The sequence below is a fragment of the Ostrinia furnacalis genome, unplaced genomic scaffold (assembly GCF_004193835.3).
Source record: "Ostrinia furnacalis isolate ACB-3 unplaced genomic scaffold, ASM419383v2 OfSCF5446, whole genome shotgun sequence".
In the NCBI taxonomy this organism is placed as follows: Eukaryota; Metazoa; Arthropoda; class Insecta; order Lepidoptera; family Crambidae; genus Ostrinia; species Ostrinia furnacalis.
The window spans coordinates 99,408-126,348 of record NW_021135685.1 but is presented as its reverse complement, the minus strand read 5'-3'; the positions used below and the strand labels follow the sequence as shown (position 1 = coordinate 126,348).

Sequence of the window (26,941 nt, the reverse complement as noted above, 5' to 3'; positions counted from 1 at the left end):
TCAAAATTCAGAACTAGAGAATATCGAATGATGGCAATCTGATCAACTACCATACTACTACTAAAGAGTGACTACCATACAAAAATTTCTAGTAGAAGGTGTTCTACGAATACTTCGGGCAATATTTTGAGTAGAACTGTTTTACGACTACTCCAGATGGTATTTTCATGGATTCAGATCGAGCGTAGTGTGAATCCGTCGCGTAATTTATAGGTCTAGCTACTTATCTACTATAATAATACGACCCATGATGAACCCACCCTTAGTTTACGCATCATCAGACTTGAGTTCACTAGGCATAGGTCCCCCATTAAACGCCATTACACAATACTATTCATATTAATGCTAATTAAACAGCTACATAATTATCGTAATGAGCATAAAACAAAACGATTGCAAGGGTCTTACGCCTGTATTCACAAACATTATTATCAGGTCGCACAGTGCGCGTGAACGCACAAGGTGACATACGAACCAACCACAGAGCTCTATTCAACGCTGTGCGTTCGATTTGCTGCTTCACTTAAGCAAGCATCGTTTGTGAATACGAGCGTAAGCCTTGGACTCTTGGAATGCATACGATACTTATATGACGTCATTACTACAATATAGTAAGCATTATGACCAGTGATGACGTTGTTGCGTGCGCGCATCTAAGTACAATACGTCACACTTGCATAAGACCACGGAGCATGTCTTGACGCAAAAACGTAAAGCGATAACCTCATTATCTATGGTGATTGCGACAGCACATCAAAGTGAATACCGTGGCATCTTATTTAGATGTCAATAAGTGTTATTTTACATAAAAAAAATATGTCGTTGTGTTGACTGTACTAAAGCATTTTCAATGTAAGCACATTACTGGATATGGATAAGTATTGAAATGATGTCAATTTGTGTCCATTGTATTTGATATTGAGGTAATTTTCCGTCGTAAAATCAACCGATATTGACTTGACGGATTTTTATTACCACATTGTGTGTGAAACTTGTGTTGTCATGGGTATATTACATGTGTTTGTAAGCAAGCAAATTAGTGTTATCTTTAAAATGAAGCCGTAAAACTATAAATACTATAATAATAAAATAAATTGTTTCAAGAAATTAAACAACAATGTTACACAAGTTCATTTTCCTCTAAAATTGTCAAAGAATATTATTTATAGAAATATTATCAAATCATTAGTATGATAATTTGGGCACAAAATATTTGAGTGACAGTCATGTTATTTTAAACTGCGGCAATTCTGTTATCACTGATAGATAGTCCCATTGGGACATGTGGACAATGTTGGTAACAAGAGAGCTTAAAAAAGCTTGTGTGGCATATCTTCGATAAGCATGTTTCTATCTCATTATTGTTTTAACCGTAAATTGATACTATGTAGAGAAATTTTACAGCATTTCAAAAAACACGTCAACCACATGCTTTAGAGTAAAATGATAATGGTTTACAGTGTGACCAGTATACCACGGTTCTTTTAACAACCACCATCCAGTAACTAAAGTGTTGGTTACGGTTTTACTTCATTTAGCAGATATTTAGTTTTAAAAAACTTGGTAAATTGTTCCAAGTTTGATAAGAAAAATGATGACTTGAAAGGTGAATCCATGCTTTAGATTTTTAGTTTAGAGAGCACGTCAACCATTGATCTGATTGAGCGATGTCAGACATAGAAAAGGCGGTTTATAAAGGCTGACATTAGGGTTAACTTCGGCTGTTATACGACCTACGTGATATAATTCATCTTAATTTACTGTAAAGGTCAGTACGGTCCTAATTTTGGGACTAACACACAATGGAACCTGCCATCTTTTCCATTTCCATTACGAGTTCTTTAAAATCAACGAGTTAATACCCAAGAAGTATTACTACATACTAGAATGAGAACGAAACCATGCACACGCAGAAAAAATGTTAGGCAGAGTTCAGCAACCCCATCCGATACGGTGTTGCGATTATTTCAACCGTTATGCACCGGGTGCATTCACATAGGACTGACCACCCTAGTGTGGACTGTTCCTGAATCCTGGGTGATACTGTTGACTTGGGTTAAGCTTGAGGTCAATAGGCTAGTTTCCTAAAAACATTTTTTTAGTCCGTCAATTTTGATATAAAAAAATATTGAACACGTACATTTTTAATTGTCAATCACACAAATAATTATAAAGTTTTAGCGCGTTGAAGTTCCGCGCGACGTCACAAAGTGCTGCACTTTTACGCACTCACTGACGTCACGGGCCTTTTCTTTAGAACTTTGGCACGCTTTATCTCTTTACATTTTCATTAGTTTTAAAAAGTGAAAAATAGGTGTCGAGTAGTTTTTGATAAGCTAACTGAGGGACTAATTAAAACTCAACCCAAGAAACATCCCTATTAGGGTTGGTGTTGAGTGTCAAGTTATGAGACAAATGGTGATTAGTGTTGGCATTTGGTTCACGTGGGGTCTACAAAAATGCACTTTAAAACATTTTTATTTGACATCAAATAGTGCTAGGGCACAGTTTAAAAAGGATAAGGTAATGCTATTTTATACATCTTTCATAATGTTTTTTCCGGTCTACTTATTGTGTAATTGAGGATATGTACTCGTATATAAAATAATCACACAACTTTTATCGTGGAGCTGATAGCCGATGATGAGTAATAGGAACTGTTTCATAATATTTACTAGACACACTTCTGTTGCAATATAGCACCTATTCAAGGTAAATAGATGCCCGTGTATTTATCTTGACGTGCCATCGTCTAGAAATCTTCCTATTTACTTCTTTGACTGTTTTTTGTACATCTTTTAGTAACTAGTCCATATGCACCACGAAAACTCCTCGAAATACGTTTCCCTAAAACTTCCATGGGCATGTTTCACCATAGATGCCGGCCCTCATTAAAGGCAGACTGGTAATTAGGTAGTTAACAAATCATCACCCCATGGGGCGGGCCAGTGACCCCACGTGACCACGCGGGTGCATTGATGCGTGCGCTCGCGCACGTAACAACGGTGCGGGTTATTCCGTATTCGACCCACGATAAACTCAACCCACTCATTATTTTCCTTACTCAACCCAATTTTGTTCCTTACTCTACCCACAACTAATTTTTAATTTTATGTTCCTTATTCACCCCAAAAACATTCCTAGCTCAACCCATTTTAAAACCACTTAAAAAATATAACATTTTTATGTACGGTCAGAATAAAAATATAGTTTTTAGAAATTTAAGCTCCGTTAATTTTTGTGTTAAGATCGTGCTATTAAATAAAACTACAGGAGTTCTGATACAATAATATATTTGAAAAACGTTTTTCACAAAAGGACACAAATAAAATAATGACTACATGCAATTAGAACTATAACTTTTCATAACAAAACAAAAAGTAGATATNCGGGTTCCAATTTACAAGTATGAAACAAATTTATTTACAAAAATCACAAATATAATATTCTTTTTCGCATCCTGAGCAATCAATATGTGCCTACAACTCACAAGATTGGCACTGAATCCAAATTTTACCCTGTTGATTATTTGAGAAATATTCTGAACAAAAAATACAATAATCATAGTGGCTTGTGGGCTGAGCTTGTGTGGTATAATTTTCTGCCACCGCAGTTTTACCTGAAGAAACAGATGACATCGTAGTATCCGAAGAGGAAGGTTCCCGCCTGTTCGAGCGAGGTCTAGAAGGGTTTGGCATACCCTGCCTTCCACTACATCCCCGAGCTCTTCCTCGACCTTTTCCTCTCTGCGCTATAGATTTGATTGACTCCTTAAGTTGGTGTTTGTAGGGAGATCCAGTCAGCAAAGTAGCGGCAGACGACTTGCGGCCTCTGGTAGATTTTTTGTTCTTTGGTTCCCGGTTCCATACTACCCGCACCTATAGGGTTCCAAATTCAAAATCTAACAAAATTAACAAATAACCAAGAAAATCACATCTAGTTAAAGATACATTAAAACTTACCTTCGACAATCTAAACTAGTCTGTATGGACTCCCTATAACACGCACAGAATTTGTCTTATACTAAAACAAAAACCTTTTACAGTCTTTCCAAAGGAGAGAAAAAAACGTTTGATTTTGACGTGAAATGTTAGCTGTGTGTGACAGATCAAATTCGATGCAAAATCGACGTTATTGGTAGCAAATATGCTGTATGGTATCAGTACAACGTAGTTACATAGTTTTTTGGTAGATGTTACTGCCTGTTTCTGTGATATTAAAGGGTTCCAAAAAAACAGCAGAGTCCAAATTACCACCCCTTCCTCTACTATGTAGAGAAATTATACAGCATTTCGAAAAAATAAACCACATGCTTTTAGCATAATAAGATAATGGTTTACAGTGTGACCAGTATGCCACAGTTCTTTTAACAACCAACTGCTATCCAGTAACTGTGTTGGTTATGTTTTTACTTCATTTAGCAGATATTTAGTTTTAGAAAACTTGGTGAAATTGTTCCAAGTTTGATAAGAAAATAGTTGACTTGAAAGGTGAATCCATGCTTTAGATTTTTAGTCTAGAGCAGTGGTTCTTAACCGGTGGTCCCTGGAGGCATTCCAAGTGATCCACGAAGACATCGTAATAAACAGTAACGTGATGTGATGAGTCGAGTCAACACAACGCAAACGGTGCACAGTGGGCGAGACATCGAACTCCCCTTTCATAGGATATTGAAAAAAAAAAGTGGTCCCTGACAAGACAGAAATTTGGTAAAATGGTCCCTCGTGACTTAAAGGTTAAGAACCACTGGTCTAGAGGGCACATCAACCATTTTGACTGTCGTTGAAGAACATCGACAATTTTGTTGTTGTTGAAGATTGAGCGATGACAGACATAGAAAAGGCGGTTCATAAAGGCTGACATTAGGGTTAACCTCGGCTGTTATACGACCTACGCGATAGAATTCATCTTAATTTACTGTAAAGGTCAGTACGGTCCTAATTTTGGGACTAACACACAATGGAACCTGCCATCTCTTCCATTTCCATTACAAGTAAATACCCAAGAACTGCCAAGAAGTATTACTACTAATTTACTACATACTAGAATGAGAACCAAAGCATGCACACGCAGAAAAAATGTTAGGCAGAGTTCAGCAACCCCATCCGATACGGTGTTGCGATTATTTCAACCGTTATGCACCGGGTGCATTCACATAGGACTGACCACCCTAGTGTGGACTGTTCCTGATGATACTGTTGACTTTGGTTGAGCTTGAGGTCAATTGGGGTTGGTGTTGAGTGTCAAGTTTTTTTTTATGCACAACATGACAGGTATTTGACCACAATCGCACCTGATGTTAAGTGGGATGCAGTCTAGGATGGTACATACCTGCAAGTGCCTATTCACTCTCGCCTTGAAAAGTTGTAGGGCCAATGGTGGTTAATGTTGGCATTTGGTGCACCTGTTTAGTACAAAAATGCACTTCAAAACCATTTTTATTTGGCATCAAAAAGTGCTAGGGCACAGTTAAAAAGGATAAGGTACTTGGGATTCATTTTGAGAATCTGCAAGCCATTTAGAGATATACAAATCATTAAGACTATTTATTTTGCATATTGTCGCAGTATTTTGGAGTACGGAAGTCCTATCTGGTCTCCTCAGTATAATAAATATATCCGCAGCATAGAAAGAATCCAGAAACTCTTTGTTAAGCATTTGAACTTCAGACAATCTAGACGTACTAAAGGTTATCTAGAGGACTGTCTTCATTTTAGGCTCTTGTCACTGGAATCGAGGCGTGAGATTCTGGAAATGTGCTTGTTATATGACATCACTCAGGGTAATTTGGATGTACCTAACCTTCTTTCGGGGATTAATTTTTGCACTCCCAGATACCGCACTAGACACACACCGTTATTCAGCATACCTAAGCACAGTACCAATGGGGATGTTGCCTGGGTCAAAAAGCAAGAGTTTTAATTAGTCCGTCAGTTAACTTATCAAAAAATACTCTACACGTATTTTTCACTTTTTGAAACTAATGAAAATTTAAAGAGATAAAGCGCCCCAAAGTTCATAAGAAGAGGCCCGTGACGTCAACGCTTGCTTAAAAATGCCGCACGTTGTGACGTCGTGCGCAACTTCAACGCACCATAACTATGTAATTATTTGTTAGATTGACAAATAAAAATATACGTGTCCAATATTTTTTGATATTAAACATTACGGACTAAAAAAATTTTTTTAGGCAACTAGCCTATTATGCCCAACATGCAGTGTTGGCTCGTTTGCCTAAAACCTATAATGTTAAATATAAAGACGTAGATATTCTTAACGTGAGTAAAAGTGCATTGAAGAAACAATTGCAGAATCACATATTGAACATTTAGGTCAATTGAGTATTTACAAAATTTCAACTAACCCTCAGTTTCTTGATGAGGGCTTTTTTTTTTTTTTTTTTAAATAAAAATAAATGTACTAGTATGTATTTATCATAATTAAATTTCTGGACAAATAGTAAACGTTGTTTTGCTATCCATACTTGTTTTTGGTATATTTACTTTGGGTTGAGTGAGGAATGCATTTGGGTAGAATAACGAAAATCTGTAATGGGTAGAGCTAGGAATACTAATTTGGGATGAGTGAAGAAATGGGTTGAGTTATCATGGGTCGAATACGGAATAACCCAACGGTGCGATATTCAATTATTTTATTATTGTCAGCAAATTTGACAGTTTATGGCTTAATTTTACGAATGGAGAGCCAGCTGATGCCGATTTAGATAGCATAGAGGTAGGTTGCATTTTTGAATAACTTGTAATTTAGATTCTGCTAGACTGTATGTTACCGCCTATGCTATTTCTATCTAAAAACTCTACTTTCATACAATCAATCAATAATACCTAGTACAGTCGCCAAACGATAGAAAGCTTGACGTGATCAAATTCAGGTCAAATAAACGAGTCCTTCTAAACAATATTGCCAAATATTGCGTACAAAATTGAATTTACGGAATATAGAGTACGAATAAATGTAAAAAACAACACTCACCTCCCGTGCCGAGGACTTTGAGCAAGTCGAAATGTGATATGTCCACTTTTGAAGCTCCATTTAGATTAACTGTAAACAAAACACAATTGGTTAATTATTGAGTACTTAATACATACAACTTAATTTATTCCTAGCCCAGTTAAAAACATGACTATTTTGGCACATGGCTATCAAAATGTTACTTCCTATCTCATTATGTGAAGATTAGTTAGCATTACATTACTTACAGGCTTGCTACCTTTATTTACTATTATCAAGGCTTTAATACATAATATTCATTGTTGAACTTTGTTGAATATACAAGTGCGTGCGCACTCTTTACCAACACAATTATTAGGTCAAATAGCGGTTTGTGATAAGCAATATTTTTATCAAAATCAAGGTAGACTATGGATCATTACTGTTATCATTTTTATCCATTTCATAATACATAAATAACACAACGCTGTCACAGATATATTATGTTTATTTGATATTACATAGAAATATAACAATCAATGCCCAAACTGACTATCTTATAATAACTTCATTATGAAAAATAGGAAAGATATTAATGAATATGACCGGCAGTTAAATCCATTCATACAATAGGTACATGTTCACCGTGTGAATTTAACAAAACTAACTAATCAGAGTAAACATCAGTACTTAAATAAGCATACTAACCGAGAGATGTAAAAAGTTTAATATCCACACAATGTGTGTATTGTGCGTGTGAGAGAAGTAACTGCGCTTTAAGTTAACGTATTTACATTGACATAGTATCACAGAATAAATAGTACGGCCCCGTACGTGTTAGTTACATTATTTTTGGGCTATTTCTGAAAATCGTTTTCGTATTATTGAGTCTTTCTGTCGTCTAATATATCACATTTTCAAACGCCTAGTAATAAAGAAATTAGTCCCTCTCTGGAAAATTATTTTACCTCTCTGAACATCCTTCTTTTTTGGATTAATATGTAATACCGGTATACGTTGTAAATAATAATAACTGTTACATTTACCCTGTATTACTTAGCACAGGAAAATAAAATATATGATGAAATCCGAGAATCCCAATATGATGGCAACATCAAATATCTAAAGGTAGTCCTCAGATCTATTTTTAGAAATACTACGAACAATTTCACTCCGCCGATAATAAGTAGGTACCTATTTTCGTAAACATGATTAGTAAATCGGCTGGCCTTTACGAAGCAATTCCCAAAGTTATTTTGGTCACAAAAAGGTTTCAAATGAATTAACGGTAAAAGAAATTTTATGTGGGCGGTAGAATTTGTTAGGAAACCGCGGAATTTCGAATGACCCTGAGATATAATTGGCATAAAAATAAATTTTATAATAAATAAATATCCTTAGACATTTTACACTGCGCTTCTAGTCCCAAACTAAGCAAAGCTTGTACTATGGGTACTAGACAACGGATATAAACATACTTAACACTGCAGTACACGCGCCCCTTTTTTTACACGAATACACGCGCGGCCTACTCTGGTAAGCCAATTTAAAATCACTGTAAATCAGTTTGTAAGCAATTTATGTATAGAATTATTATGTAAATGATAAAAGTGTTTATTATAGTTATTTTATAAACAAAGTTTCTTTATATAACTATTTGGGATCAAACATTATAAACAGATTTAAAAGTTGTAAATTTTTTGGACCAAAATTGCACTCTGAGACCAATGTTAACAAAAAAAAATTGACTGAAAAAATATGATTAGTTTTTTATCTGTCATAGTATTCATGACTTTCTACTGCCTGGTACATGGTGTAAATCCATTTGTTGCAAGTCTTTCATAATTTTTATGTCAAGTGATTTCGGGCTTTTGAGCAGACCCGCAGATTTGACAGCCAATTTTAGAAAAGTGCGCAGACTCTAGCGACCCAAGCTTTACTGGTTTACTGACAAATTTAGTAAACGAGGCTTTCCTGGAATGCCAGCTCTCTGGCGCAAGTTTTCAAAAAGTTATAGCGTAAAATGTTACCCTGGTCTACTATAGTAGTCCGCGCGTGTACTCTAGTGTTAAATACTTTTTTTTTGTAAATACATACTTATTATACATAGAAAACACCCAGTCCAATACAAACAAATATGTTCATGCACACAAATGTTTGTACTGTGCGGGAATCGAACCCGCTACCTCCGGAATAGTAGTCCGTTTCGAACCACTACACCAAACGGCCGACATATACTCAATACTCAATTAAAGAATAAAATTAGCTACAGCAAATATCTTTAAAGCGGGTATTTCCCGGTGCAAGGTTGCTCAGGGGAATTACCTTGCAGAAAGACCTAAGACGTTTATAAAAATTACAGGACACTATCGCGATTATACTATGCTTCTTGTCCTATTTTGCTTTCAAGTCACAATACCATGAAAATAAGGTCTCAATGCTAGCACCTGTTGTAATAGAATTATCACTTTAGCAAACCTATGAGGATAACAAAATTATTAATAAAAAAAATTGCTGTCAGGTTATCGATCTCACTCTGGAATTTTCTAGCTAAATATTTTTCTTGATTCATCAAATGTAAGGAGCGGCATAACAGGAAAAATACACGTAAATATTATTACGTTAGATTGACATTGGAAAGTTAAGGAAGCAAGTTCGAGGAATGTAATCTTATTACTGTGCTAATAATTGCTTACAATACAAATAGGTACGTTGAATCTTAATAAAGGTTATATGAAACTCCTTAGTACCTGCTGTCAACTTCATAATAAATTGAATTCAGTGGCTGTACCATGACAAAACTATGCATAAAATGTCGTACAGCGATGTAATATGATTATTAACATTATTTGCAAACATAAACATACTGATAAGTGCCAGATTAGCATAACAATAAATTGTTGATAAAGTGTATCAAGTGCGAAACGATATTTCTCCAACAACTTTGGGTTCATTGACTCAAGTAGGTACTTTTGCTACATAATTTTGTTGTAGCAGCATAATAAGGAGTCTTTTTAGATTTCTTGCGTGTTTATTCCGAAACATTCAAACCGATTTTCATATTTTTTGGTAAATAAATAACCAGATTGGACCAGAAGAAATTGGGCTACATTCTTCATAGATGACGAATAAGATTACATAGGAAAGCCATAATTTTTAAGTCAATAGTGAAACTATAAGACAATAGTGTTGTGGAATAATTAGGACACATTGCATGGATGAACCACGGTCGCTGGGCCAGAAAGACCCTGGAGTGGAGACCCCGCAACAACACCCGCGGCAGAGGAAGACCGACTAAACGGTGGACAGACGATCCGGCAACAGGCTGGAGTAAACTGGATGCGGGTGGTCAGGGACAGAAGTCCGAAGACAAGACCCCCAAAGGCTGATATAGATTGATAGATAATTTAGACGACCGTTCACTTAGAGACTCTCTGACATGAAATCTACGTGAGTGTAGCAGCAATCATGCTGAGAGAAGGACGAATGGCAAAATTATTTAAGGTTTTTACGAATTATGTCAAGTACTTCACACGCTGACACGGTAAGGACATTAGGGGCTAAAGTAAGAAACAAAGTTCATACATAATTTGCGAGAAGAATCGAGTTTAAACCAGTGACTGTAATCATTGTGTCCTCTAAAATGACATGGTTAATGTCGAAAGAAGCGAGGTTACGTTAAGGATTCGTTGACATAAAGGTGAAAGATATATTCGGCTCGAACTTTTAACTTTTAGACTTGTTTACAAAAATAAGGTGGCATTTAGGTTACAGGGTTGAGGACCTTATGTAGTCACATTGAAAAGAAATGGAGAGTCGATAGCTACTGGATATGCTAGTTTTCAATCGTCAGCTATATCGTTTAATTGAAGAATAAACTTGTTATTTTGACATATTTCCCATACTGAAACTGTCAATGTGCCAAACTTATTCTTCAGTTAAAAGTTATCCGACGATTAAAAAATCAGCACTAACTACAGTGCATAAGCTTAAATAAGGCTGGGTTGCACCATTTTACTTTAACTTTAGTAAACGACAAAAATCTATCAGGCTCCATACAAAAAGCACCGGTTATCGTTAAGGTTAGGTGGTGCAACTCAGCGTAAATAAAGACTGTATAGGAACCGCTATTATCCATCTTTGTCTTCTAGTTCATACGACCACAGTGAATGAGACAGATAGCTAAATTACTACGTAATTTTCTTTTTACTATTAGCGCGTAATTTTCTCCTTGTTTTTGTCAATTTGGTCATATTAATCGTTCTGAATTTTTCCGCACATCTAGTAAACAACGCTACAATGAAAACTAATCGTACATAATTCGCCTCGTACGATAGAACCAAAGTCAAAAGTGCGTCGACCCGCCGACACAGAGGTCGCTTCGAGCCTCGTAGACTGTGCTAGTGGCACTCAGACAAGCTATGATATTACCTTAATAGAAAAGACTTATTTCAGGAGCATACTTTAGTAATATTAAAAGCAAATCATAATACCTTTTGGAACAAAATTTTGTTCGTAGCTACGTTCTTCAGACTGTGCTAGTGGTACATAGCTTATTTGCTTATTAACTTGATAAAAAAGACAATAAGTAGCACACTTTAGTAAGTGTAAAAGCAATTTATGTTTATCGTTTGAAACGAATTTTGTTTTATCTTTTAGGCCGAATATCTGATTCTGAGAAACCTTTCTGTCTTTGTCAATGATTACAAAGTAGGCCTCAAAAGTAAGAACAGATCATTTTTCTCTTCAGTTAATTTTCTGCTTCATTATTTCCTCTTAACTCTAAGTACATAGTTACTTATAAACGTTGGGTGGAAGATATTATGGTTATTATCTTTGTTGATCTTTTAAGTTAATTATTTCTTCTGATAACACTTTAAATGAGTGCTGGAATGGTGTAGATAATGTTGCAACAGTTATTTATTACATACAGGGTTGCAAATTAGTAACACAACTTATCTTGTTTGAGTCAATGTAACATTAATTTCAGTTTTAATTAAAACTAATTCAGATAATCCTTACATTATCGGTGTAGAGCGTCAATTTAGAAGGAAAAGTGAAAAATATTCGCTAATTAAATGAAGTTTCCAGAGTGAAAGTGTTAATTTGATAACGATAATAATAGATTACCGGCATAAATATTGCAGTATTTAAATCCTGGAACTATTCAGTGTAAATGGCTTCTTTCTAACGAATAAAACTGTAACATTGACGCCAAACAGTCAATGAAATTAAGGTTTGATTTAACCTGAATAATCAGTATTCTGGTAATTTGGCCAACTTTTTTCTTGGTCAACGGGCCAAGTTGCTGAATTGAATTTTTAAATATTTTTTCTTCCAGTAACTGGGCCCACCTTTTATTAATAAATTAGACACCAAATCAACAAAAATCTTCCTAAGAATCTTAGTGGGCCCAGTTGCTGGGAGATTTTTTTTTTAATTCAATCCAGCAGCTTGGCTCGTGGACCAAGCTAAAAGTGGGCCAAGTCACTGGAAGTAAATTAAAATAATAGATACTGAATCTACAGTTTGTGACAATTTTTTTTACACAAAATTGCCAGTTTCCACAGCACTCTTTCGGCCCGCATTTCTTTCAATATTTCAGGTATTAAACGTTGATAACAGCCTGCAGTGGGACACCATAAAGACTGATACAATACACTGCGTTATCGCGGTCGGCCAAGGCCTACTGATAACAGTAGCATGGACCTCCTACACATATAAAAGTAATATTGTTTTGTAGTGTTTACTGAATGATTTCTTTTTACAATTATAATTTCAGTAGATTGATCATTGATTAACATGATAAAAGAGAATTAATAAATAATTTAGTTTTAAGATAATTTATTCAAATATGGCTGTATGTTTCTTTTAAAGATAAATAAACAAAATAATGTGAACTTTTTATAAGTTACTGATACTGTTATTTTTACAAAGAAAGAAAGAAAAATATTTTATTTGGATAAAATCTTTTTTGCATAATTTACAAACATACTTAAAAGTTAGTGAAGGGTTTTAACAAACATTAAAAGAATACAAGCAAAATTGTAAATAAAAAGTCAGTTGGCATATTTTTTTTAAGTACCTATGTGTAAACATTGACATTTAAAAACTAACTAGGTATTTACTAATTACTGTTTAATTACGGTTTATTACTGTTAAAATCACCACAGATATTGAAATAGTAAATTATTTGTGTGATTAATGTTCTTGAGTGATTTATAATGGTTTTTTATTAATTATGAAACTTATATTTGAGTTGAAATATTAAGTAAAGGGATTTTATGGTTTATTTATCTAATTCTAAATTGTAACTGATATTGAAGGTTCAAATAAATGCAATGTGAAATCAATGAGAAAACAATTTCAGAAATACATAAGTAGTCTTGATTTATTTATAATATAATTTAATTTATCAAAGTCATTAATTAATTAACTAATGATAAATCTATTATTGAAATTCTCATAACACTGGTCCATATTTTGTACATTCTATAGTCTATTTTATAAATAAAGTTTAACTTTAATGACCATTACATTATCAAGTGTATTGTTGTTTAATTTTAACTAACAATATTCATGTGATAATAACTAGCCTTTATCTGTGTGGTATTTTGTGTAAATTGAGGATAATGCTTCAAAATAATTTCAATTGATAATCTTATTTGCAGTCAAAATGTTTGATGGTGTTTGAAAATTTTGAAATTAAAGATACTTATGTGAAAAATTATATACATTAGAAAATTATGCAATATTGGCCTGCATATGGGGGGTCATATTAGTCAAACCCATCTTCATGAAGTCCAAATCTTTGATTTGCCTTGGTAATTAGAAGGTTGTATTATTGCAGTGGAAACTTCATGATGATGAAGATAACAGTATGGTAGACAGAGACACTCAAGTAATCCAAAAATACAAGTTGACCTTCACCAAGACCTCAGTAAATTGGTGTTCTGATGACNTTGCGTCACAGTTTTGTTGTAGCGCGAGTTCCGTCCGCCTTTTTTTATAGGTCCATGGAGACAGATAGCTAAATTACCTACTACGTAATTTTCTTTTTACTATTAGCGCGTAATTTTCTCCTTGTTTTTGTCAATTTGGTCACATTAATCGTTCTGAATTTTTCCGCACATCTAGTAAACAACGCTACAATGAAAACTAATCGTACATAATTCGCCTCGTACGATAGAACCAAAGTCAAAAGTGCGTCGACCCGCCGACACAGGTCGCTTCGAGCCTCGTAGACTGTGCTAGTGGCACTCAAACAAGCTATGATATTACCTTAATAGAAAAGAATAATTTCGGGAGCATACTTAAGTAATATTAAAAGCAAATTATAATACCTTTTGGTACAAAATTTTGTTCGTAACTGCGCTCTTCAGCCTGTGCTAGTGGTACATAGCTTATTTGCTTATTAACATGATAAAAAAGACTTAATAAGTAGCACACTTTTGTAAGTATCAAGCAATTTGTATAAATATCGTTTGAAACGAAATTTGTTTTATCTTTTAGGCCGAATATCTGATTCTGAGAAACCTTTCTGTCTTTGTCAAAGATTACAAAGTAGGCCTCAAAAGTAAGAAACAGATAATTTTTCTCTTCAGTTAATTTTCTACTTCATTAATTCCTCTTAACTCTAAGTACATAGTTACTTATGAACATTGGATGGAAGATATTATGGTTATTATCTTTGTTGATCTTTTAAGTTAATTATATCTTCTGATAACACTTTAAATGAGTGCTGGAATGGTGTAGATAATGTTGCAACAGTTATTTATTACATACAGGGTTGCAAATTAGTAACACAACTTATCTTGTTTGAGTCAATGTAACATTAATTTCAGTTTTAATTAAAACTAATTCAGATAATCCTTACATTATCGGTGTAGAGCGTCAATTTAGAAGGAAAAGTGAAAAAATATTGGCTAATTAAATGTTTCCAGAGTGAAAGTGTTAATTTGATATGGATAATATTGTCAGTTTAAATATGTCAGATATTTTAAGTTTTAAACCCTGAAACTATTCAGTGTAAATGGCTCCTTTCTAACAAATAAGGCTGTAACATTGACACCGAACAGTCTATGAAATAGTGGTTTGATTTAACCTGAATAATCAGTATTCCAGTAACTTGGCCCACTTTAAAGTTGCTGGATTGAATTTTTAAATATTTTTTCTTCTAGTAACTGGGCCCATCTTCAATGTTTTTCTTAATAAATTAGACACCAAATCAACAAAAATCTACGCGAGAATCTTAGAGTGAGCCCTGTTACTGGAACAAAAAATATTTAAAAATTCTATCCAGAAACTCGCCTGTGGACAAAGCTAAAAGTGGGCCAAGTCAATGGAAGTAAATTAAAATAATGTTAAGGATACTGAATCTACAGTTTGTGACATTTTTTTTACACAATTGCCAGTTTCCACACCACTTTTTCGGCCCGCATTTCTTTCAATATTTCAGGTACTAAACGTTGATAACAGCCTGCAGTGGGACACCATAAAGACTGATACAATACACTGCGTTATCGCGGTCGGCCAAGGCCTACTGATAACAGTAGCATGGAGTATGGACCTCCTACACAGATAAAAGTATTCTTGTTTTATAGAGTTTACTGAATGATTTCTTTTTTACAATTATAATTTCAGTAGATTGATCATTGATTAACATGATAAAAGAGAATTAATGTATAATTAATTTTATTTTAAGATAATTTATTCAAATATGGCTGTATGTTTCTTTTAAAGATATAAACAAAATAATTTGAACTTTTTATAAATTACTGCTACTATTGTTCTTTATAAGAAAGAAAGAAAAAAAATATAAGTAATTGGATAAAATGCTTTTTTTTTGGCTATTGAAAGTTATTGAAAGGTTTTAACAAACATTAACCCCCTTATGCCCTTATTAATAAAAAGTTACACCTAGGATGAACTCTGGACTCTGGATTAAAATGACATTTTCATACAGACTAAATGACAATTTAGCCAGAGTTTAACTAGGGTGTAACTTTTGTAAAAGAATACAAGCAAAATTGTAAACATTGTATTCTTTTTTTTAAGTATAATGTTAACTTTTTAACTATTACTTACTAATTACTATTTAATTACTATTAAAATCACCACAGATATTGAAATAGTAAATTGTTTGTGTAATGTTTTTTTATTAATTATGAAATACAAAAGCCACATTTCAACTTATATTTGAGTTGAAATATTGAGTAGAGGGACTTAAATATGGTTTATTTATCTAAATTATGTGAAATTAATGTGTAAACAATTTCAGAAATACATAGTCTTGATTTCTGGACGAGGACCAATAAAATTTGTCTAATTTCATTTCATTTATCAGTCATTAACTAATTAGGTAATGATAAATCTATTATTTAAATTCTCACAACACTGGTCCATTATTGTACTTTCTATACTCAATTTTATAAATAAAGTTAAACTTTAATGACCATTGCATTATCAAGTGTATTGTTGTTTAATTTTAACTAACAATATTCATGTGATAATAACTAGCCTTTATCTGTGTGGTATTTTGTTTAAATTGAGGATAATGTTTCAAAATACATTAAGTTTGATATAATCTTATTTGCAGTCAAAATGTTTGATGGTGTTTGAAAATTTTGAAATTAAAGATACTTATGTGAAAAATTATGTATTAGAAAATTATGCAATATTGGCCTGCATATGGGGGGTCATATTAGACAAACCCATCCTTAACCCATAACCTATGGCCAGCATGGGGAGTGTAGTCCAAATCTTTGATTTGCCTTGGTAATTAGAAGGTTGCACTACTGCACTGGAAACCACATGATGATGATGATAACAGTATGTAGGCATTTAGGCATTTAACCAATCCAGAAGTACAAGTTGACCTTCACCAAGACCTCAGTAAATTGGTGTTCTGATGACGGCAAAGATAATTTTGTCTCTAGCTGGCCTAGGGAACTTCAAATGACATTATTTTAAGGACATCCATCCATATGGATGTGTTATGTAAGACCAATAATTTAAAATTAATACCTACTTTTTCTGAATTGATTAACTTGAGCATGTTCATTTTCTATTTAGGTAAGAACATAATATGAAAGGGGAGTGAGTTATTGAAGATAATGAAAAGTTAACCACCAGTCAAATTATCAAAGGTTGATTTGTGCAATTATTTTACTTGATTTCCAAATTGAATAGTTACATCATGTCACCAATGAGTTATGACATTAAAAATGAAGTCATTAATTATCATTAAGCTAATTAAGTGGTATTTCATTCAGTACTATTCCACAGTTAGGTAGCAACCTACCTACTTAACTAATTTGGCTACATTTTTAAGGACAAATTAAAGAAGGCATTTGAAACATCTGCTTTGTTTCACTAATTACACATTGAATCGAATACCTATTTAATGATTTTACATTTTTAAGAGAAGGTATGTTTCCTTAATTTCTTTCATCGATTGCAAGTAGGTGTTACCTACATAACTTGAAATTATGTAACACAAAAAATGCTTTTCCAAAGATTTATTGTATTTTTGCCATTTAGGCAAACGAAAATTGTGAAACTATAATACCTACACTGCATGTACTACTAATGCAATCTTTACTACTGTCATCATATTAGAAATCATAACAGTTGTTATTATTCATCAAATGAGTTCTTTCAGCTTTAGTAGATCTGCATTGCACAAGTTATGCAAATCAAATAAAGTGAACTACACCCAGGCCCCTCTTTCCCAATGGGCACTTTGGGCACGTCTGCTCAAAAGACCTTTTTCTAGATGATAAGGGCCCTCCTTGATCCTAAAGTGCCCAGGCCCACCCTAGTAGGTTAAAGACGGCCCTGACTATACCAACCCACAGAAGTTTCAAATTGGGTAATACTTACAAACTTGAAAATAATTTTTAATCAATGAAATATGTACAAGGTAGATCAGGCATGGCCTTGCTTCCTATACATACCACCACTGCCACCATGAATCCCAGGAGCTTGGTTGGTCAGTTATGACAATATAACAATAGGTGAAAATGAAGTTTGTTACTTACGTTTATTTCTTTTCCTAATTTTACTAGCATCCACCAGGTTCCAGTCCACAGAATCCCTCGCTGGTGGTGGTACGGTCCCACCGATCAATTCAACGGAACTGCTTCTCTTCGAGCTCGGTCCGGGCACCGGGGGCACTTCCTCAACATTCTTGGGATCCTTCACCGAGGGCACACTTGAACACTCAATTATTTCTACACTCTTGTCCGTATTCAATCTGCTGCTGGAGTCGCTGTGGCCGTTCACAGGCGGGTCGGCTTTGGCCTTCTTGATCGGCACCTTTTTGTGCTTCTGGGCGCTGTGGCGACGCTTCAGCTTGGTGGAATGCGACGAGTTGCGAGAACTGACCGGGGACGGGCACCCGCACTCCATGCTGCCCTCCTGGTCGCTACCTTCGTAATATCCTGACTCGTGCTCCGGCTTCTTGTCGGGAAGGCTCATTTCGGCGGTGGCCATGGTTTAGCCCCTCAACAACACCATGTAGAATAGCACACTTAGCTTTTGTCCATGGATTTCCTTCACAACAGCGACAGTCCCGCACTGAGCGACTCCAAAAAGATCAGGACACCAGACTTGGAGACCCGCAACTAGCACACCAACTTTGCCAGCGAAAGTGCAGACACGTAAAGCATTTTTTCGCGACGAGCTATACTTCGGATCGGGCGAAGTTCACACCGCACTTCTCTTCGCAGATGGCGCCACCGTCCGGTATAAGCCGACCGAAAACAAACGATGCTAACAATCCAAAATGGTCCCACTACCGAAATCACTTCGTTATTCGTTCGGATTATTCCACTCTCGTCTACTTTCACACTAATGAAATGTCAAAATTTGAGTTCAACCAATTTCCTCTTTCTGGGTATGAGTTCCAAAAATCACAGCCTGCTCGTCGTCGTCCTTTTGAACGGGGTTAGTACGAAAACCAATCCAAATCCATAAATTTGTAAAATCACTACACAAACAACACAGTCCATCGAACCACTTTGTTCCGTTCTAATCTTTTGTATCGTTTCACTAATTTACACTACTTCAATTTGTCCTTTTTACAAAACTTATGTACACTAAATAAATTAATTACAAAATGCACGCGCGAATGAGATACGGCCTCACTCAGCGCGATAAAGTAACTGAATTCAAGAAAGAAACGCAAAATAGAAACCGTGCCGTGCGACGTGCGAGCGGCGCTTCCCCCACCATTTACGATTTACGAGGCCAGATAGTGCAACCGAAATGCGCAGACAAATCGATAATCGGTTTTTTTTATGTTTCATTTTTTTATAATTTGTATTTATTCGCAAGAATTTATAAATTCAAAATAATTTTCATTTAACAACAATCATTTAAAATAAATTTAATACCATTTGAAACAAATCTTTGTTTTGGAAATTATTTAATTATGACAAAAGTTTGAGATTAAAATAATATTGTTTTATTTATTCACAACAATTAATAAATTAGCTAAAAAACTTCACTATTATGAATACTAAGCTAAATTATCTATTGTCAACAATATGTATTATTACTAAGGCCCAAGCGAAACCAAGATGGAAGCGCGTGGTTTTTTTGGGGCCACATAAGAATCAAGTACCACGAGTGGACGAAATAATAACGGTAAGCCAGATCTCCAGCGCATGTTTTGCCCTACACAATCAACAAAAAAGCATTCAACATTTTTTGTAGACGATTTTGTTGAACGTTGACATGTTTTTGTTGATTGTGTAGAGCAAAACACGCGTCGGAGACCCAGCTCTACGAAGACGGTTACGGGTTCACATTTTTTACTATTACGAATTAAGAATTAAACTTAATTTTCTTTTCTGTTCTTTAAAATTTGTGGTTACGAATTTTGATATGACGCGTTGTACGTGTATAATAGTAATTCCAAAAGATTACTTGAAATTATTGTACTCTGAAATCGGTAGGTATATTAACCAAATCATTATCATGTTAGCTTTCGATATTCGTTTGCCATTGCTTCTGTCAAATTCCCTGATTATACTGATCTGAGACAATCTCCAACGAACACCTTGGAAAGGTGCCAATGGAAAACGATCGACTATTTATTGTAGATATTATGTTACCTCATCAAACTCCACTAATGATTGACCTATAAACCTAATGCCATAACAGGGACTAGATTAAAATTGAATAGAAATAGATTAAAGGATTTTTTATCAAAAAAACAGGATGCCTTGTTATCTCTAATAGAAAATGTTCAAAAGTGCAAAAAATACGAATATAATAACTAAGAAAATGTAGTTTATTTTCACAGCCCATTTATTTCATAACAGAACTATCTTACCATTTGATTGAAATCAGTACGCAGATCAATCTACATTACACATACATAATATTCTTGATATCAATAAAATAGAAAATATAAAAAGGAAAATCATCTGTTACTAAAAAAAGAATATCCCATTTTTATAAATTCGAATCTCTTAAAAGATTTCGTTTTCAACATTGCGGTCAGCTAAAGTAGCTTTTGCAATGCAGTATTCGGTTTATCTGCATTTAGCCAGTATACTATAAAAGTCACCGTTTCATGGACGTAAACAAAAAGAGACACAGCGATTGCTTATCCATAGTAAAGAGTGAGATAGCAAGCTCACTCTGAGACAGATGTATAAGTCTCGCTCGCTTGTTTCTAGAGCTGTGTGTGCGTATAGTCGAGTTAAATTAAGGATTTAAAAAGAATCATTTTTGTTCTTATCTCGGTGCTTCCAATATCAATTAATGTCATTATTGCAACATTAAAATACCTACTTACTGGAATTTTATTTTATTGCCAATAACTAACATCTTAACAGACATAAGTGGATAGGTAGCTATTACAATTTCATTTCAAGAATGAAATGAAAAATGAAACAAGGAGAACCTTGTTATTGTCGACATGCATCGGTGAAATACCTAAATAGGTACATAACAAGAAATGTGATCACAAGATTAAATGATTGGTCGCAAATAAATAAACCGCAATCGGTGTGTTATTATTGGTAAACGGCAATAAACAAAANGTTTTTTTCATGTTTCATTTTTTTATAATTTGTATTTATTCGCAAGAATTTATAAATTCAAAATAATTTTCATTTAACAACAATCATTTAAAATAAATTTAATACCATTTGAAACAAATATTTGTTTTGGAAATAATTTATTTATGAGAAAAATTTGAGATTAAAATAATATATTTTATTATTCACAACAATTCATAAATTAGCTAAAAAATACTCCACTTTTATGAATATTAAGCTAAATTATCTATTATCAACAATATGTATTATACCTACCAAGGCCAGACACGTAAGGCCCAAGCGAAACCAAGATGGAAGCGCGTGGTTTTTTTTGGCCACCTAAGAATCAAGAAAAAAGTACCACGAGTGGCCGAAATAATAACGGTAAGCCAGATCTCCAGCACGTGTTTTGCCTTACACAATCAACAAAAGCATTCAACATTTTTTGTACACGATTTTGTTGAACGTTGACATGTTTTTGTTGATTGTGTAGGTAGAGCAAAACACGCGTCGGAGAGCCAGCTGTACGAATTAAGAATTAAACTTAATTTTCTTTTCTGTTCTTTAAAATTTGTGGTTACGAATTTTGTACGTGTGTAATAGTAATTCCAAAAGATTACTTAAAATTATTGTACTCTGAAATCGGTAGGTACAATTATAATAATATTATCTCTAATAGAAAATGTTCAAAAGTGCAAAAAGTACGAATATAATCACTAAGAAAATGTAGTTTATTTTCACAGCCCATTTATTTCACAACAGAACTATCTTATCATTTGATTGAAATCAATACGCAGCGCAGATCAATCTACATTACACATACATATTATTCTTGATATCAATAATAGAAAATACTATAACAAGAAAAATCATCTGTTACTAAAAAAAGAATATCCCATTTTCATAAATTCAAATCTCTTAAAAGACTTTGTTTTCAACATTGCGGTCAGCTAAAGTAGCTTTTGCAATGCAGTATTCGGTTTATCTGCATTTAGCCAGTATACTATAAAAGTCACCGTTTCATGGACGTAAACAAAAAGAGACACAGCGATTGCTTATCCATAGTAAAGAGTGAGATAGCAAGCTCACTCTGAGACAGATGTATAAGTCTCGCTCGCTTGTTTCTAGAGCTGTGTGTGCGTATAGTCGAGTTAAATTAAGGATTTAAAAAGAATCATTTTTGTTCTTATCTCGGTGCTTCCAATATCAATTAATGTCATTATTGCAACATTGAAATACCTACTTACTGGAATTTTATTGCCAATATTTATTCAATGCTCGCTCACTAACATCTTAACTGTAGACATAAGTGGATAGTTAGCTATTAGGTACTATTTCAATTTAAGAATGAAATGAAAAATTAAACAAGGAGAACCTTGTTATTGTTGACATGCATCGGTGAAATACCTAAATAGGTAACTTAGATTTTATTAATCTAAGGTAGGTACATAACAAGAAATGTGATCACAAGAATAAATGTTTGGTCGCAAATAAATAAACCGCAATCGGTGTGTTATTATTGGTAAACGGCAATAAACAAATTTGTTTACAAGATTCTGGCTCCTTTACCGTCTGAAAGTAATTTTCTACTCGTAGATAAATTACCTACTACTTACTAAAAGACGTGGTATTTTTTATCTTTTATTTGCACATCACAAAAAAGACTTCCCAAAATTTTATGCTAGGAAAGAAATTAGGCTTTCGGTTGCTGATCAAACGGAAACAAAACATCGAATTAGATCCGGCAGTGATGCGAGAATGTTCTTTAAAAAAAAAAGTTGGGTGAGGTCATGATTAATTAAATTAGCTTGCGATTGGATGAAACAGCGGAGAATATGCTCAACAAAGATTCTGTCTGAGTCTGACAAATGGACCAAACTCGTATTTACCTACCTACCTAAATCTAAAGTTTTCTCACTAGATCTTAGACAGAACAATAGGGAGAGGCAATTGGTGACAATCAGATGCTTGGTGATTTAGACTGGATTGGGATTGATTTACCATCTTGATCAAGCCTCTTGGATTTTCTCAAATGGCTGGCCAGGAAACAGGTCGAATTACAATGATGTCCATGTTCTAGATCAGAAAAAAAATGCTAGGGCGTTGGTGCGCAGAAAGCCCCACAGACTAACCTCCGCCTTTAAACGCGCTTTGCTACCTTTCCTACCTCCTATTGGTACTAACTACTGAACAACGAAAAGACTCCCCTAATTAAGCCCAATTTAAAGTGCTAAAGCTTAGCAAGGTTCGATGTTGAGACCTTTATCTTTCTACCTAGGCCTATACATATACGATTAAAACGAAAGTAGGTCATTTAGGTCTAATAGGTACTAGATGAGTTGAGTTTTTAATTTTCTTGTTTCATTAGATGATTGCGATGAAACTGACGATCTTTTGTACAATATCATCAGTATAGACAGTATTGATCAGCACAGTGAAACGCGCAACATTTCTTCTCACTTTTAATAGAATCGTAAGTCATAATGAAATATTTGAAATTTTTCAACGCAAGTGTGTTATATTGAGCCGGTTTCAATTCTCCGACATAAATATCAACAAGGTTATTTTATGTAATTTCTCACGCTGTAGGCATATCATTCGCAATTATTATTATTCTTTTATCAGGCAATTCGTGTATTAATTAAATTTTCGGTCAATTATAATACAACGGATGTTTGTAAAGACATTGGCAAATTAGTAAGCTTTGACCTACATTACTACATTGCGTGAAATCGTGAATCATCCAGCGACAAGTTCATAGTTAGTCGATCATTATCGGTTGTCTCAATAAGAACGCTTGTTTCTGATTTCTAATTATTTTCGGAAGGTTGTGAAATTTCCTCTGAAATTGCTTCCGATAAATGTTGACGATCGTTAAGCATTCTATCACGAAAAAACTCAGAATCTTGGGGATAATTTTTGTAAGATGAGGAAGTCGCTCAGAACCTTTCAACCTTTGCATTGTAAATGAAGGCATTGATAAACATAATAGTATTATTATGTATTACGTAATTTGTAATGATTCAACAGGCAAATACCTATGCTATAAGGTCCATAAATAAAAAGAATAGGTATATTGGAAGCTTGACAGCAAGATTCAATAAGGATAAACTTTTCTTCGACGTATTATGTATTACTATGGGTATTCATTTAGAGAGTTAACCGCGATTAACGAAAGCTGGTAATCTGTTCTTAGAAAACACCATCTACAACTTAAGTTAAAGTTAGGCGCATAAAACATTAATAATATTTTCTCCCGTTTCCCAGTACCTTCTTTTGTTTTACTAGTTTGTTGCGGAGAGTTCAAATCTTTATTGAACTATCCACGAATAGCTAAAAATTAGTAAGTAGGTACTCGAATCGAACGTGGCTAACTAAACCCTTACAATATTTTAAAAATTATACCTACTACTTACCCTTCCAAGTTGACGAAGAAGAAGTCATTTGTGTTTAAACCTTTAAACTGTACCTATGTACTCTGCTTCTACCGTCGATTTGAACAATTTCAATTGTAGTCCAACCAAGTGACCTTCACTTCAATGGCTAAGTTTTGTAACCAAGTATTACTTAACTTGTCTTTGTCAAGCGCTTCATTAAAAATGTTATTTTAAATGTCATTAGACCGCAAAATGATTGTTGACACGCCGCTTACAAGTAAACATTTTAATTATCTATGTGCGTCATTTTGGTTAATGTGATAAATAATCCATTTGCGGACGTGCTTTTTCGAGGAACTAAATTAACTAATTAATTATGTACTTACTTATGATACTTACCAAAGCCGATTTCGTGTCTAACGGTGTCGGGCTTTACGATAACGGGTGTTTCTTCAAAAACTTTATCTTCTGTTGACTGTTCAGGCTCCCTTTCCACTACTACGGTGGGTTTCTCATCCTCATCAAAGTATTCCTCGAACTTGTTCTTACTGAAGAAGTCGAAGTCTATAGCGGCTCGCTTCATCGTCGGCGTCGCACTGTTAGCTAAATCGACCTCGAATTGCAACATCCTAGCCGGCGACATGACCTCCGCCACTGGGGACGGCTTTACAAAAATATCATTCTCATTCTTTTTAGTGAGCGATAATATCAATAAATTTTCCGGTCGGCGAGTCTCAGATTTATTTATTTCATCAACTTTAGGAGTTTCAGTTATTGGCAGCGAATTATCTAGAGGCGGAGTTTCCGGTACAGGGGTTTGAAGCGGTGTAGTTATATCAATAACGGGTGTACCGACATTAGGACTCAGTAAACTGCTATCTATTGACAAATTCCTGTCTCCGACAGTCACATTCTCGCCGATAACAGAAATGTTGTCGACGCTTGTGCGGAATGCATCATCAGGTAAATCAGAACTCTCGGCTATAAATAACTGATTAGAACTGGTTGAAGTTCTTACAGACATCAGATCTGAATTTTTACTGTCTAAAAATGGAGAATCCATTTTGATCAATAGCTATTTTCAATTTTTGTGTATTGTTATCATACAAAAATTAATCTTCATACATAGTCTCGATTGGTGTCCTTGAAATTATCTCGCCAATCGATAAGCGCAAGAAATTCACATCACTTAGTACGCACACATGCGCACTGCGCGAGGCGGTCTTTTCTATGAATGTGTGCAACCGTGAGCTGTCAAACTTGTTTCGCGGTTTCGTTTTCTAGAGAAATGCGATCTAATTTACGAATCAATTTAGCAAATGAATAATGTTATTAGGTACACAATACTGCTGGAATGTTCAATTGATCCAAAATCACTTCTGCAGAGACAGAAACGGCGTCGCCGCTATGTAGGTGTATCTATAAATAGCTCGTTATAATCACATGCACACTGATTTTGCCCGCTCTTTTTAGTTCACAGTCGAAATTAACAGTTATTAGTACGTCCTGCGTCACTATAGTCCACAAAATTGATTTCACTGTTCAGTTTATGTTCTTAAACGTTGAAAAATTAATTTAATTGCACAGCACAAATGCAAGATACGACGGCGCGCGATGGCGCGGGGCGCAACACAACTATACGATGTAGTATGTCAACAAACAAGAAGTTTTTTAGTTTACGTACAATGCGCGCGAACATCAGAATTCTATAGGCAGTTTCCTTACTACAAATAGGTACGATTTCGGTGCAGTTAGAATCTCTAACATGTGATAATTGTTAGGAATTCCTGTTAGACTGATAACGATAAGGTTTATTTTTGCCTGTTCGTCATTTGACAGAAGCCAATCTACAAACAAGTTTCGTCGTGGAAGAGGAAAACGAAAACAATGTTAGATACGTTCCGTTTCACGGAGTCAGGTTAAACTTTAGGTTTATTTGGCTATTTCTCATCGCCACGGTTCTCATCGTCACCTTCGTGGCGAATTTTATTTCTAACTTATTTTAACTTTTTGTAAACAAAAATTGTAGCGCTTGATGTGAAGATTGTATTCTCAGTAAATCAGTCAAATGGTGAGTCTCGTTTGGAAGCTTTAACGTTTTGAATTTTTTGATGCCACGAAAGTGATTCTGTACTTCACAGCAATATTTTTTTCAAACTTTACTACTGTAAATGACTCTTAAGTGTTTATAAAACATATATTTTGTCTTATTTTCATAAATGCCGTGTGGGGACGGCCGTAAAGAATACAATTCTCCACCGCCAACAGGAGGCGTGTCGTAAGAGGATGGCTCTCAAACAGCTAAAGAACAACAAGGCACCGGGTGATGACGGAATAACATCGGAGCTTCTGAATGCGGGTGGAACACCGATACTGAAAGTCCTTCAGAGACTCTTTAACTCCGTCCTACTCCAGGGAACTACGCCAGAGGCATGGAACAGAAGCGTGGTGGTGCTCTTCTTCAAGAAAGGTGATAAGACCTTGCTGAAGAATTACAGACCCATCTCGCTTCTGAGTCATGTCTACAAACTGTTTTCGAGAGTCATCACGAACCGTCTC

The 26,941-nt window shown here is 34.7% G+C and overlaps 1 protein-coding gene across 2 annotated transcripts in view; it reads right to left on the bottom strand.

Moving 5' to 3' along the window:
• The window catches only part of LOC114361209 (protein kinase 3-like), a 40,890-nt gene extending 14,669 nt beyond the window's left edge, over positions 1 to 26,221 (bottom strand). The window contains exons 1-2 of one of the 2 annotated variants that reach the window (XM_028316189.1): positions 24,782 to 26,221; positions 6,994 to 7,062 (exon numbers count right to left, since the gene is read on the bottom strand). In XM_028316189.1, coding sequence (XP_028171990.1) covers positions 6,994 to 7,062; positions 24,782 to 25,445 — 733 coding nt within the window. In that variant the 5' untranslated portion in view covers positions 25,446 to 26,221. Of the gene's footprint in view, positions 1 to 6,993; positions 7,063 to 17,993; positions 19,179 to 24,781 lie in introns of those variants that run through there. The other variant, XM_028316190.1, reaches the window with a different exon arrangement.
• Positions 26,222 to 26,941: the final 720 nt, after the last annotated feature.